Source organism: Gymnoscopelus braueri, assembly GCF_963280865.1.
Source record: "Gymnoscopelus braueri genome assembly, chromosome: 1".
NCBI classification, from domain to species: Eukaryota; Metazoa; Chordata; class Actinopteri; order Myctophiformes; family Myctophidae; genus Gymnoscopelus; species Gymnoscopelus braueri.
The window spans coordinates 60,579,979-60,596,000 of record NC_137603.1 but is presented as its reverse complement, the minus strand read 5'-3'; the positions used below and the strand labels follow the sequence as shown (position 1 = coordinate 60,596,000).

Sequence of the window (16,022 nt, the reverse complement as noted above, 5' to 3'; positions counted from 1 at the left end):
ACAGACAGACAGACAGACAGACAGACAGACAGACAGGATCTATTACAATAACCGGCCACACATGTACTTTATGCGGGTTAGGATAACAAGCGTTCAACTTGTCGTCAACCTATTTTGGCCATGTCATTATAGGCAAAATTTTAAATGTTAAATCTAAAATATTTTAAATCTAAAATAGCAACACAAAAAAAAGCAGATCTACGATGTTAAATGGTGCATTTATATATCGCTTTTATCCAAAGCGCTTTACATACAGTAGATTGTGCATTACATTCACCCATTCACACACACACATTCATACACCGATGGCGGGCACCATGCAAGGCACCAAACTGCTCTTCGGGAGCAATTACGGGTGCGTCTTGCTCAAGGACACTTCGACACTAAGGGTACAGCCACACATGAGCGCCAACTTGACGCCCGGAAGTCGGAAGTCCCGTCAAGTTAAAAACCGGAAGTTCCGGTCCGGTTTTTCCTATAACATGGGAGTGGACGGGACTTCCGACTTCCGGGCGTCAAGTTAGCGCTCATGTGTGGCTGTACCCTCACTCTTCTGGGGGAGCCCGGGATCGAACTGGAAACCTCGCGGTTCCCATCCGGCCTCTCTACCGGCCACTCTACCCCTGAGCCACTGCCGCCCCAATATTGTAACACAACGTTTTGCGAGCGTGTAGATCTGATGTGATCTATGTGATGAGATGAGATGATGTGAGCTTGTAGATTCTCACTATACGTAGGACAAACTATATACAGTAGGGTGTTAAATGGTTAACTCCTGTTGTGATTAGTCCTCATACGTTGAGATGCACGTGTGGTCAGGAGAACCAGTGAAAGTGAAAACAGCCAGGTGGTAGAGGAGCTGGCTCGCTCATTGATAAAAACAAAAAAAGCATGTTGACAAGAGAGAGTGCCATGCAGGTCAGACGTTGTGCATAGGAACCGGGGGAATTCGTACACACACGCACACGCACACACACACACACGCACACGCACACACACACAGCAGGTCCCTGCAGCTGTAGCCACCTGAGGTTATAACGGAGGCTTCACTTTGTCTGGTCTAGAGGAGAAAAACAGGAAGACTAGAAAAAGAAAAAGCTGTTTAATTCCTCAGAGAATCTAGACTAGCCCATTCAGTCCGGGAACGCATCTCGGTCATTTTTAGATTGCTTTGGCTATTCAAATATAGCAGATATTCAAGCTCATAGCTTGTAGATCTGCTATTTTTCTAAATGTGTGCAAATCTTTGAATAATATACATATATTGTTTTTTTTGGCTTTTTCTGCCTTAATTGATAGATATACAGTAGAGTAGACTGACAGGAAATTGGGAGAGAGAATGGGGGGTGACACGCAGCAAAGGTCGTCGGGATCGGGATTCGAATTCGCGACACGCTGTCAGACTGGATTAGCAGCCTAGCTGCCCAAACGGCTACGTCAGCCGTCTGGGCCAAATATAGGTATATTTTTTTAAGCGAACATTTGTCCAATTTTCTGTTTTTTCTATTTGAGTTGCAAATGTTCGCGTAAAAAATAGATATATTCAAAGATTTGCACAAATATTCACGATTTTTCGAAAATATTTAATATATGCTATTTTTGAATAGCCAAAGAAATCTTAAAATGACAGAAGATGCGTTCCCGGATTGAATGCCTGCCTGCCTGCCTGGCTGTGAATGTCCGTATTAGCATTGTAACCCCTACAGTGGTTATTGACAGTTCCCCTCTTTGCACTACACACGATGCTGAGCAGCAACCATTGCGAAAGAAAAATAAATAAAAAAGTGGCTCAGGTGCAGAGACGATGTGCCACCTGTCTTGCTTTTATAACGAGCAAACAACATGCTATAACGGCGGCTTCATAACCCCCCTTCTGTCTCTTGGTTGATTTCACCATCCATCCCTCCCCACAAACATTTTAACGTTTAAATGTGTTTTTTCCCTCCCGAGAGGGAGTATGAACGAACGTAAAATTGAAAAACACCAAACAATCCTTCATGAGAATACCATACATACTGTAATGTACACCCAGAAAAGTAAAGGTGCCAACTGATACAAAAACTGGTTCTCCAGAATGATTCCATAGAATAACAATTTTTTGGTTCAAGAAATAACCTTTCAGACCACTTAAGACACAACATAGGGACAATAGGGTGGTTAAAGGTGCCTCTAAGAACCATTTAACCTTAAAGCATATGAGGAACATGAAGAACCTTTCACTAAATAAAATGGTTCATTAGTAGGTGATGGTTTTTCGTGGAACCGTATAGCATATTAAAGAACCATTGAAGAACCATTATTTATCTCTGTGTAGTGTAATTGCTCTTGAGATCTGCCAAACAGCCCATCAGTTATCAGTTGTCATCACGTTGGAGGCGGTTTAGCCTCGCTCAGCATCATCATTTGAATGGGACGTACGGTTACAACTCTCCATGTCTTTATTGAGTTAGTTATTTAAAGTGCTGCGGCCAGATGTGGCCCCTGTTCGTTTTTTAAGCCTGATTTTATATACTTTGTCGTACGACAGCGCAGTGCATGCCAAAAACAGCCGATCTACAAGCTCACAGAGCGTCACTCTGCCTAGCGATAGGTCTGGTTTGATTGATTGATTGATTGAATACTTTATTGACATTTTGCAAAAGGTACAGTTATACAATAATATTAAAAGGATAACACAAAAGGTTGCAAATTGCAGACAGGTGCTTTTTTTATGGCGGTTCTGAAGGAGGGTAGGGAGGGAGTCACACTTTTTGATGGCTGCTGTCAGGGCATTCCACATTTTGCTGGCATAATAGTAGATTGAATTCATCCCCCTTACGTTTTTGATTAATCGAATAATCAAGAAGCATATTTTGTGTGTGTGTGTGTGTGTGTGTGTGTGTGTGTGTGTGTGTGTGTGTGTGTGTGTGTGTGTGTGTGTGTGTGTGTGTGTGTGTGTGTGTGTGTGTGTGTGTGTGTGTGTGTGTGAGTGTGTGAGTGTGTGTGTGAGTGAGTGTGTGAGTGTGTGTGAGTGTGTGAGTGTGTGAGTGAGTGAGTGAGTGAGTGAGTGAGTGAGTGCGTGCGTGAGTGAGTGAGTGAGTGCCCATATTGACTGTGCCATGTGATCCAAGGAGAAGACAGAGCTCCAGGTTTTGTGCAGGTTGAAGGATGTGCAGGGTAACAGGGTTTGCTCAGAGGCCTTGACACAGTGCTGTGTTCAGCACATATAAGTCCTGAACCTCCTGTGACACAGATTAGCCTGATTAATGTGACAGGATGTGGTTGATAGATGACTTCCCCACTCTTCACAACGTGTCCGGTCTCTCTCTCTGCGAGGCAATCGTTCAGATGTGAAGACGTTTAAATAAAAAATCCCTCAGATTTGTCTAGAGATGGGGCGTTCACTGCAATAGGCTCTATCTAGGGTCACATTAGATAGAAATTGGGCCTCTGCTCTGTTCCATTTAGTTGTAGCACAGTGGTTCTCGAACATTTTAATTTCAAGGACCCCCATAACTGTGAGACTATACAAATGGAACGGGTCCATTTGGTTAAATTTTTACACTCTCAGACCCCAATTTGAGACCCACTGGTGTAGCAGAGTGTTTCCAGTGAGCCAACATGCTCAATATCAGCACCCTGACTCTGTTTGACCAGAATGGAACAGAGCCTTAATTAGTGCTAAGACCGGTGAAGGAAGTATGGAATAGGCCCAATTTCTTTCCAATATGGCCGATGTGCATAGAGCAAGCCCCCAGAACCCAGAGGTTGCATTGAAGCGCATTGGATATGCTGGCCATTCATAGGTACTGCAGCTTAAAACGGCCTGGGGCCACTGTCACGAACGAGCGAAAAGTAAACGGTTTCGACCAATGGGCTCGACTCACGAGCTTGCGCGCAAGCTTGCGCATGGAGGTGATGCAAAACGCGTCACCTCCGTGACGCATAACGTGTCACAGAAGCCCCAAATAGGCCATATCAATACCAGTAAATGGGTAATACCAATAGAATAAGTAAAACATCCTGATATGAAGGTCTGTATGTGAACACCTAAACTCCATGAAATAGGTTTGAGAAAATGTGCGGTAGAAGCAGTGCACAGTGTGAAGACGATCCCAAGGTGTTGAAGTGCCAAATGCAGCAGACTGGTCTATTGAGGTAAAATTGTCAAATTTTGATGCATGCCAAGGCGTCCGGTGGGCCAATTTCCCATGTTGTCCTGTTGTGGGTATTGCTGGTTTTCTGTTGTGTAGTTGGTTTGACTTGTGTTGGCGTTGTAGAAAACTACAAGCTAAGTACCTGCCAAGTGGGGTCAGCCACATTGTTTATTTCCTGTTGATTGATGTCAGGTCAAAGTTTACCCATGTTGAACTCCAAGCTGCCTACGTCGCGTCAAAACCGAGCAGCTGGACACTCCATCCAACTCGCTCTCATAGAATGGAAGTGAAAGGGATGCTTACGCTTCTGAAGTATATTTGTGTGTGCTGGGCCCTTATACTTAGTCGTGCACACGTGTCACGCATGTCATAGACCAGTGGTTCTCAAACTTTTTTATGTCAAGGACCCCCAAAATGCCATATATTTGGCTGCGGACCCCCATCTAAAAATATTTTGTTCCAGGGACCCCCAGAAGCAAAGATTTGAGTTACAAATGTTGGCTTTTAAAAATATATATTCAAAGGTTTGCACACATTTTCACGATCTTTCAAAAATAGCAGATCTACAAGCTCATAGCGCGGCACTCGGTGCCGCGCTATGAGCTTGTATATCTGCTATTTTTGAGTAGCCAAAGTATAAAAGCTTTAAGTGGTTAAAATGATTGTGACGCTATGTTAATACACTTTGCTGGGGACCCCCTGGAACCCCCCCAAGGACCCCTGGGGGTCCCCGGACCCCACTTTGAGAACCAATGTCATAGACGATCTACAAGCTATGTGAGGCTATGTTTTCCTGTTGTTTCAACAGGAAGGAATAGAGAAGTGTTTTATTTGAGATATTTCTGCCTTTATTGGATAGTACAGTGAAGAGTGACAGGAAACACAGGGAGCGAGAGACATGCAAAGCAAAGGCTGTCGGGCTCGGGAATCGAACCCGCAACTCACATTAGAGCCTATTTATGTGGTATGCGCCTTAACCACTAGGCCCCGGATAGAGAAGTGGTTTACTAAACCAACATGTTTTAAGTGTAGTCGTATTCTTTTGTTGTCAATCACAGGCACCCAGAGCTTTAACCCATTAAGACCGGGAACGCATCTGTGTCATTTTAGATTTGAGCTATAACCATTATTTTATACTTTGGCTATTCAAAAATAGCAGATCTACAAGCTCATAGCGCAGCACCGAGTGCCACGCTATGAGCTTGTAGATCTGCTATTTATGAAAAATCTTGAACATTTGTGCAAATCTTTGAATACATATTTTTGAAAACGTACATTTGTAACTCAAATCTTTGCTTCTAGGCGGGGGGTCCCTGGAACAACATATTTTACAAATGTTCGCTTAAAAAAATTGTCTATATCCAAAGATTTGCACACATTTTCACGATTTTTCAAAAATAACAGATCTACAAGAATGCCGTGCTATGAGCTTCTATATCTGTTATTTTTGAATAGCCAAATAAATCTGAAAATGACACAGACTTGTTCCCGGATTGAATGGGCTATAATATGGCATTGGGTGTGACCTGGATGTGGGGACTTGGGCTGGTTCCTTCTAAAAAAGAAGCGTCTGACCTCACATCGCTGCAAGGATTCAATATCATTGAACAAAGGCGGGCAGCAGAAGTGGGACTTGTTGTGCCATGTCAATGTCAACGCCGCCGCCTCAGTGACAGCTTGTCACTTTGCAGAGCCTTGAACCCCCCCCCCCCCCCCTCCTCCCCCCCTCCGTTTCTCTGGGAGTCAATCTGTGCTGCAGCTGATTCTTACAGGATTTGATGGCCCTCCTCTCACGTTATAGAAATAATGATCTCTAGATGTTGTTATACGTGTAGTTTTATGAAACCACAGCTTTATCAAGGACTAGATTTGATAAATTGCTCTTTATTTAAAGTAAAATTTTTTATTTGACATGTTTTGAATTTGTTGTTCCAAGATCAGTGTATTCTTTTAGCTATATTCTTTTTAGACTACTACGTGTGAATAGGGGCAGGGAATTGACCACACATACTGTGCTAATTATGACGAATTGTCTCCTTTTCTTGGCTTGGCTCATTGAAATATGAATATTTGAATGTCCCGTCTTCACTTTTCATGAGATGGTGGTTGTTGCTGGGCCCTGCACTACAGTTCGCGACCATAGTTTTGCGCTAGGACAGAAAAAGGTATCACTGATCCATCTCACAAATTCAATACAAAATTGCTGATGCCTGTGTTGTGGCGGACTTGAACAAGCACATATCAATGGGATTGATATTTAAGATACTCAAAGGGACAGTGCCCTCAATACCCTCATACCCCTAACATACTACACAACTACTACAGCCACGACACTAGAGGGAGCGACCATGATCTGGTACCCCCCCCCCCCCAAATTTAGAACAAATATGGGAAGATTCTCATTCTACTACAATGCCATCAAAATGTGGAATGCAGGAAATGTGGAATGTTTAACTGACACCATCCATTATAGGATGTGAATCACTGATTTCTTTCAATAAACATCCATCAGGAGACCACAAGGGGAGGTACATGTAAATTCCCAATGAAAGGAGACTGTGTCATTCACTGCCGTCGTTTTTCCTTTTTCTCCTTTGTACAGTACTTATAGCGTTTTGTATTTGATGATTACATGTATTATTGTGTTACATTTTTATGCTATGTGATGAATTGAATACTTAGGACCACAATGGAAACAAGTCCCCAGGACGTTTTTGTGTTACAATCCTTTTAGCCTTAATGTCTTACACAGTGGACAAATACACATTCATCTGGGGGTCCTTGACATGAAAATGTTTGAGAACCACTGGTTTAAACGACATTAGAAACAATCCCAAATAAGCAACTACACTTTAGAAACAAGCCCAAATAAGCAACTACACTTTAGAAACAAGCCCAAATAAACAACTACACTTTAGAAACAAGCCCAAATAAGCAACTACACATTAGAAACACGCCCAAATAAGCAACTACACTTTAGAAACAAGCCCAAATAAGCAACTACACTTTAGAAACAAGCCCAAATAAGCAACTACACATTAGAAACAAGCCCAAATAAGCAACTACACATTAGAAACAAGCCCAAATAAGCAACTACACTTTAGAAACAAGCACAAATAAGCAACTGCACATTAGAAACAAGCCCAAATAAGCAACTACAGTACACTTTAGAAACAAGCACAAATAAGCAACTACACATTAGAAACAAGCCCAAATAAGCAACAAAACTTTAGAAACAAGCCCAAATAAGCAACTACACATTAGAAACAAGCCCAAATAAGCAACTACACTTTAGAAACAAGCCCAAATAAGCAACTACACATTAGAAACAAGCCCAAATAAGCAACTACACATTAGGAACAAGCCCAAATAAGCAACTACACTTTAGAAACAATCCCAAATAAGCAACTACACATTAGAAACAAGCCCAAATAAGCAACTACACATTAGAAACAAGCCCCAAAAAAATAACTGCAATCCGCAACCACCAATATTTACTACAGTACAAGCGACTTCACAGAAAAAACAAGCCCAAAGTCGCGTATAATAAGCAGACATTTCAACACAGGTCACTATGTCAATCCTCATCCTGGGTTGCATCATGTGAGCCAAGCCTGTAAGGTCTGCCATGCCACACCGCTGTGAGTTGTACTCAATGACCTGATCTCCTGCCTCTCCACTTAACGCCTGCAGCTCATTAGCCTAATTGGACCAGGCCTTTAATTGGCCTCTTAACCCAGATTGTTGGGGGGTGGGGAATGGGGGTGGGGAGCGGTAGCAGTTGAGTGGATAGGATATTTGTGGTAAAATGACCCAGCTTTCAGTGGCTTGCTCTGTCAGTTACCTGGTAGTAATAAACATGTGCAGTAATATGGAGGGAAAGGTACAAAGATACGGTTATTTTGTAGTTTTCGGGGTGAAAACTGTTAGGATTTAGAACAGTGGTTCAGAGCAGTCGTTCTTAAAAATAGCAGATATACAACAGTGTGTCACTTCGTGCCGCGCTGCGAGCTTGTACATCTGCTATTTTTTAACATAAAAAATAAAAATAAGTGTTTGAAAGATTTTGAATATTTTTTTATTTTTTAACACAAACCTTCTCTTCTGAGGGTCCCTGGCACAAAACAATTTTCCCGGCCAAATACATATAATTTTGGGGGACGTTTGAGAACTACTGATTTAGAAGGCATTTGTAGAATCAGCCTCAGGTCTTAATGAGTTAAATTAACCACTGGATTTGTTGGGTACTACTGTAATTTGAAATGTGCAGCTCGATGACTTAACCCTCTGACGTTGTTTTAAAATACAAAATTACTGTCCTTTTTTCTGCACATCTGCTATGAGACTTATAGTTATACTTCTACTGTTGAATGTGTGTATTTGTTACAGTTATACTTCTACTGTTGTATGTGTGTATGTGTTACAGTTATACTTCTACTGTTGTATGTGTGTATTTGTTACAGTTATACTTCTACTGTTGTATGTGTGTATTTGTTACAGTTATACTTCTACTGTTGTATGTGTGTATTTGTTACAGTTATACTTCTACTGTTGTATGTGTGTATTTGTTACTGTTACAGTTATACTTCTACTTTTGTATGTGTGTATTTGTTACAGTTATACTTCTACTGCTGTATGTGTGTATTTGTTACAGGGAGGTGTGAAGTTGTCAGTGCCTGAGATCAGACAGGTAATTTAATAACTGTATAACTGTATCTGAAGATGCCCTCAGGTCATTATCGCTGCTCAAAATAATGATGTATATTGCTGCAAGTGAGAGGGCAGAATTATGAATGTAATATCGTCGCTGTCGGGCAGAAACCTCTTATCTCCATATTCAAACTTTTTGTGTTTTTTCGTAAATTAACACCCTACTAGATCATACTACAGCGTCACACAAAAGCATCAACAGTAGCAGATCTGCAAGCTTGTAGATCTGCTACTTTTGCGATTTTTGCATCCAGCAACATGCTTTAATGTATGTGGCTTTACCTTGATTTAAATATTGTATAGTTTGAATAAGTATTAAGGATTACGGATCCTTAAGGATATACTTAAGGATTATAAGTACAGTTTCTGGCCTGGTTTGACAAGGGATAGCCAAAAGGACAATTATGCCAGAATGTTCAAATTGTAGGTATGGATATCTGGAGTAATATGCTACAGGTTAGATTTGCATGGAGACATACAGTATACAGTGTACAGGGCAAGCAAACACAGTCTATGGGGATAATCCACAACAGTGACAGTAAATGTGAAATGGCACATCACTGAAAACCAGTGGTGTAAAGTAACTAAGTACATTTACTCTAGTACTGTACTTAAAGGGATACTTCACTCTCCCGACGGGGACACATTTAAAAAAATTATTAAAAATAAATGAAAAAAGTTATGGAAAATTCATGGCCCCCTCACGCATTAGTAGGACACTCTAATGCGTGAGGGGGCCATGAATTTTCCATAACTTTTTTCATTTATTTTTAATATTTTTTTTAAATGTGTCCCCGGCCCGAGAGTGAAGTATCCCTTTAAGTGCACTTTTGAGGAATTTTTACTTCACTATTTACAAGCTCACAACGTGTCGCAAAGCGACACTTCGAGAGCTATTTTGAAAGCATTTTTATAAATTTGGAAACGTGTGAAATGGGACATTCTGCATAATAAGATTTTGATATTTAGTCGACTAAAACTAGACAAAACGATTTCAGAAGACTAAAATAGGACTCAAACTAAAGGGTGTGTTATTCAAAAGACTAAGACTAAGACTAAATCAGAATTTGCTGTCAAAATTATGTGAATACTTTTGTTCTTTTACTCAAGTAAATTTGGAATACCAGACTTCTACATTGTGGTATTGATACTTTTACTTAAAGGGATACTTCACTTTCGGGCCGGGGAAACATTTAAAAAATATATTAAAAATAAATGAAAAAAGTTATGGAAAATTCATGGCCCCCTCACGCATTAGTAGGACACTCTAATGCGTGAGGGGGCCATGAATTTTCCATAACTTTTTTCATTTATTTTTAATATATTTTTTAAATGTTTCCCCGGCCCGAAAGTGAAGTATCCCTTTAAGTACAAAATAGGAGTGCTTCTTCCACCACTGCTGAAAACTATTTAGGTGTTTTTTTTGTCACAGTTGAACAAGTTTGAAAATTGTGCACAAACCGCAGATTGAAAACAGGTCAACGAGGGGGGGAAACACAGACCACTGTGTTTTCCCCCCCTCGTTGACCTTAAAACATTATTTTTTATTCCCAGACAGACAACCCACTTTCCATTTTCAAAAGATATGAATGTTCCTTAAAAGTATGATTGATGAAATATAGTTCGTGACTCACTCTGGATGATTGGGTTGACACAGATCACTGTTAGTCCACATTTATACCGAGTTTTGCACCGGTGTCGCGTGCTCCGAAAATAGCTCACAACTTGTCATGCTGCGACATGTCGTGAGCTTGTAGACCTGCTATTGTCAGTGCACGACACCCATCTTAAGTATAACTCAGGCTTTACAAAGCCTGTCACAATTATTACATAATTGCCTAATCACAATTATTTGAGATAATCGCAAAAATATTTTGCATAATCGTCATATTCGTTTCAATACATTTTCAAACATTTTCAAAAATAGGGAATATAGCAGATTGTGAGCTTGTAGATCGGCTATTTCCACTGTTGACTCTTTGATTGCCAAGGACGAGTAAACTCGTCAGTTGGCACTTGGTCCACAGTGCCAAACACGAGTTTGACGAGTTTGGGGTTTTCAGTGGTTTTCCACCAGATGGCGCTGTTCGCTACCCTATGAATGATGCTTTCACTGCCAGATGACGACAGACCCGGATTTTTGGGGAAAAAAACTCTCGTTTACTTCCTGTTTATTTCCTGTGGGAAAGTGGCTTTATCTCCGTTCCTGTAGTCTTTTGGCAAAAACAAGCCAAATTTAACAGGCCACAACTAGGCAACGGATTACCGCGACCGGATAAAAAATTGTTTTCGAGACTCCCAAGACCCCCGTGTGTGTAATGAGGCGATCTCCGTGAGGACATTGCTCACGGAGTGACACTATTACTCTGGCAGTTAAATCGTTCATGTTTTTTTTAAAGTATAAAGTTATTATATGTCAGTCACTTCTTTGCATATTTAGGTCATTTTGTCATATCTGCCCTGTGCAACTTCAAAGCCTAAAAAGCCAAACAGAAATGCAATTTTTATTCATATATTCCAGTGTTCAATGTCCAAAAACACAAACGCAAAATGTATTTGTGTGGCAATGAATCGTCATGTAAAATGTCCTAATCGTGACAGCCCTATAGGCTTTACTACAGAAGGGACAAACACACATTAGTGTCTCACACAGAGGTCTAATACTGTCTTGTTGATGAACTCTCTGCCTTGTTGTCTCTTCCAGTCGAACGTCAGGCCGGACATCGTGCTGGCCAGTCCTAGTTCGGTGACGCCGTCGGGGAAATCGCCCACTCCGTTCTACCCCTCCTTCACAGGGACCAATCCCAGAAGACGCCCCCTACAAGACCCCGCTCCCCTCGGTCAGTATAGCTCTCGAAAAATTACACTTTACTCTTGTTTAACCCATTAAGACCGGGAACGCATCTGTGTAACAACTTAAACCATTATTTTATGCTTTGGCTATTAAAAAATAACAGATCTACAAGCTCATAGCGCGGCAACGAGTGCCGCGCTATGAGCTTGTAGATCTGCTATTTTTGAAAAATCGTGAAACTTTGTGTAACTTTGTGTTTGTAAATCAAGAGCCCAGACTGCCAAAGGCGTCTTTTGACGTCTGTTTTTAGTTTTTACACTAGATGGCGCTCTTCGCTAAGATATGAGTGACAATTTCATTCTCAGTCACCACGCACCAGATCCAGGAGATCACATGATCGCAAGATCTCCTCCACCATTCACTTCCTGGTTAGCGTATTCAAGGAAACGGCTGTATCTTGCCTTCCTTGTTTTCGTCTGCATTTTTGGTGAGACATGCTATATTCAACGGCCAATAACCAGAGAACGGACGGTCAATATGATTTTTTGCGGAAGCACAAAGAAAGCCTCCGTGTTTAGCAAGTTTCAAGTCTCTGAAAGTAGATTTTCGTACTGGACCATACTGAAATGAATGGAATCCAATGGCTTCCCCAGAAATCAAACAAACTGGTCAATGGACTAAACATGCCAGACCTCTGGTATGATCCCTTTTGATCTGGTTTACTGGGATTCATAACATGTCTATCTGTCTGTCTAATCAAGCTCAATCTAAATGATCTTATAATTACATTTAAGCAGCGGTTCATTTCCAAACATTGAATTTCTATTTTTAAAACTCAATCTCTTACATATTTAGAATTGTTGAGGTAGATGCATTGATAACCTCATGATAACAAATTTACAGTGGTGGAAAAAGTACACAAAAAAAATTGCTTTGAGTATTTTCAAATGGCCGAAATGTATATAGGGCTGAAGGGGTTAATGTATGTTTTGTAATAATAGTCAAAATCTACAAAGTAAAAGTATAATATTTGCCTCTGAATGTAGTGTAGAGTAGAAGTAAAAGCACTGAACATTAGAAATACTCCAGTAAAGTAAAAAATACCTCAACATTTTACAGTAAGTACAGTACTTGAGTAAATGTACTTAGTTACTTTACACCACTGCAAATTTATATAGATGCTATTCGGGCCATTGTTGACAAAGGTCATCTGTATTCATTTCAATTTGTCTTGTTCATAATCAACTGCAAAACATTATAATGTCCTTGTTGAATGTGAGATAAAGAGTGCTTTTCCAGAGCACGCTTGCTGGATGGTGTTTGTGCGTGCTGGTGACTGAACTGATGCCCTTTTATCTTTTCCACAGATCCTCTCCAAACAAAGAAAGTTCGTAAGGTCCCTCCAGGCCTCCCTTCATCTGTGAGTGCAAGATCATCTGCCTGTCATAGAAATAGATTTTTCACTGAGCTTATTTAAACACACACGGTCGCACGTGCGCGCGCACACACACACACACACACACACACACACACACACACACACACACACACACACACACACACACACACACACACACACACACACACACACAATATATATATATATTGGTATTACTATGCTTGTGAGGACCTCAACATTTTTGGCAATTTTATAAATGCAACTTTTACCCTTTTTTGGGCATTTTTTTAACCTAACCTTAAAGGGGTAGTTCACCCCCAAAATGACTTTTTTTCTATCAATTAGTCACCCCATGGAGACTTGAATTCATGGATATTTTTTTTGTTTTTGTCTCATTCCAAAGCCAATAATTTGATGACCGGCAGAGGTTCCGGTAGGAGACACAAAGAGTCTCCTTTGTGTCTCCTACCGGAACCGCTGCCTACCTGTCCGCTGGTCATCAAATGATTGGCTTTGGTGACTAATCGATAGTCATATTTTTGGGTGAACTATCCGTTTAAAGCCGGATGTATATATTTAGTTGCATCCCAGTGTCACGCAACGGAAATTGCAGATCTCACATGTGCGTTGCATTGTGAGCTCCTTGTGTATCCAAATGTTTTGGCATGCAACCCCCTGACACGCAACTTATAAGTCATAAATCAGTCTTAAGTCCAACCCCTAACCCCTAAACCTAACAATGCACGATGTCCATTTCTCAAAATGTTCTGCACATGTGGGGACATTTATCCCTCACAAGTATAGTAATATACGTGTAAAGTACACACACACACCCACACACACACACACACAGTGCTGCTCCCCAGCTTGGATGGGGATTTCACTTGTTTCTGTGAGGTCCTCAAGAAGTGACACCGACGGTGCCTGGTTGTGTTTATAGTTTTTCCTGTGCATGCTTGTGTAAGTCACAACACGTGTGTTTGTGGTTTTAGCGTTGACATCTCATATATGGTGATATCTCTATAGGTTATGTGTCAGTGTGCCGGTGCGCCCCCCACCCCCAATCCTTTTTTTCTCTTCTTTGCACGCCCGCTTGCGTATGCGTCCGCTTATGTGTAGGCGACGCACGTGCGTTCACACTAACACACACACACACACACACACACACACACACGCACACACACGTGCGCGCCCCCATGTGTGTGTGCACGTTAAGGTGATTGATTTTCGGCGCCGGCCTGTCACAGGCTGGCCTCCCTCCTCCTCCTCCTCCTCCTGCTCCTCCTCGGAGCCTCCTCTGGGGACAAGGAAGGAGGCGCGGGGAGGCTGAGCTGTCACACTGGATCTCCCCAGCACCGCTCTTTTGATGTTTAATTAGTCATTATGTAGCTTGAACAGGAGGACAGACAGAGATTAATAGCACAGAATCTCATGGAAATGTCTATCGGTTGTAATAATCCCGACGGAGAGCCAGCCGCCAGCCCCAAGTATTAGGATGCAGGGAAGTGTGGAGCTCAGCTTGAATGGTGGTGTTGGGGGGGGGGGGGTTCATTAATATGCATAAATCACCAAGTCAGATGTTCATTGTTAAAACCCCAGCGGATTGTCAAAAAGGTTTTAAAGGGGAAATCCACCCATTTTCAATATTTAACTATGTCATTAATATAGCATAAAGGAGTTGTGTGGAAATAAGAAAAAATTAAAAAAAAAATTAACATTGCAAAAAAAAATAACATTGCAAAAAAATTAACATTGCAAATTACACCATGATGAGTCATCACAGTGTAATTTGCAATGTTAATTTTTTTGCAATGTTAAATTTTTTTGCAATGTTAATTTTTTTTTTAATTTTTTCTTATTTCCACACAACTCCTTTATGCTATATTAATGACATAGTTAAATATTGAAAATGGGTGGATTTCCCCTTTAATAAGCCCTCGCCTTTAACTCCTTAGTAACTGGTGCCATTGACATTTTTTTTATTTTTTTTTTAAAGAAAGCCAGCAACTGGTTTTCTAAAATTCCCAACCCTTTCTTTGGAAGGTTTCGTTTGTTAACCATTTAAGCCCTATTTTTGAATTTATTATAATTTTTCGCACATTTTTATACTTTTTTTCTAATTTATTTTTTTAAATACTTTTTATTGGATTTTTTTTTTACATGACAATCACATCGGAGTATAAACAACAACTATAACATATAAAACAAGAAAAGAAAATGACAGATAATTTAGTAATTTTGACTTTTCTTTTTGTTTTAGCCTATAATAACATGCCCCAAAATAAGGATGCAAGTTTGAAAGTGTTTAAACAAATTGTTGGGCTCAGAGACAGAGCCATGGATTTGCTTATTGGACTATTGGTGCTAATCGTCACCTCTTGTTGGCGTTTAACACTGAAATCAAATCTGGAGCAGAGACAGCATGGCTATAAAAGAGCTAGCTGTGTTGTTTTTTGTTTCTGGGCTTTGTATTTGAATAGAAGTTTGTCAGGAAGGCACAAGGGGAGTGAGGCGGTCTCCAGTGGTGCAAGGAAAGTGTCTTCCTCTTAAGTAAGTGAAATATCGGGGGTCCTGTCAAAGTGGGATAGAGAGAGAGAGAGAGAGAGAGAGAGAGAGGGGGGGGGGCATAGATTGGTTGCCTTGCGGGTTACATCTCTTTGTTGTGTAAATGTGCACTGGGCTTTTATTTGTCAGTACTTAACACATGGGCGCAGGTGCACTTCTGTGACTCATAACAGTACAATCAAGCTCCGACAATCCTAGATGGTTGAGAGGAGGGGGGAAAAAAGAGAAAAGGAACAGTGACAAGAGCGTAGGATGAAATACAGCTTCTCCTTGTCACTCCGTTGCTGCTCAATAGATAAAGCCCTGGGAGCTCTGAGGAATTATCCCAGTTAGTCTTTGATCCCATTTGAAAGAATAAAGAGGGTGGTTTTTTGAATAAAGGGGGGTGCAAGGCTCTCCTTAACCTGCTTGCCGGTGT

At 40.9% G+C, this 16,022-nt stretch overlaps 1 protein-coding gene across 3 annotated transcripts in view; it reads left to right on the top strand.

Moving 5' to 3' along the window:
* tcf12 (transcription factor 12) overlaps window positions 1-16,022 on the top strand; it is a 174,982-nt gene that overhangs the window by 90,230 nt on the left and 68,730 nt on the right. For all 3 annotated transcript variants that reach the window (XM_080436664.1, XM_080436665.1, XM_080436663.1), the window contains exons 8-10: window positions 8,791-8,826; window positions 11,551-11,686; window positions 13,008-13,060. In XM_080436664.1, the coding sequence (XP_080292790.1) occupies window positions 8,791-8,826; window positions 11,551-11,686; window positions 13,008-13,060 (225 nt within the window). The remainder of the gene's footprint in view (window positions 1-8,790; window positions 8,827-11,550; window positions 11,687-13,007; window positions 13,061-16,022) is intronic.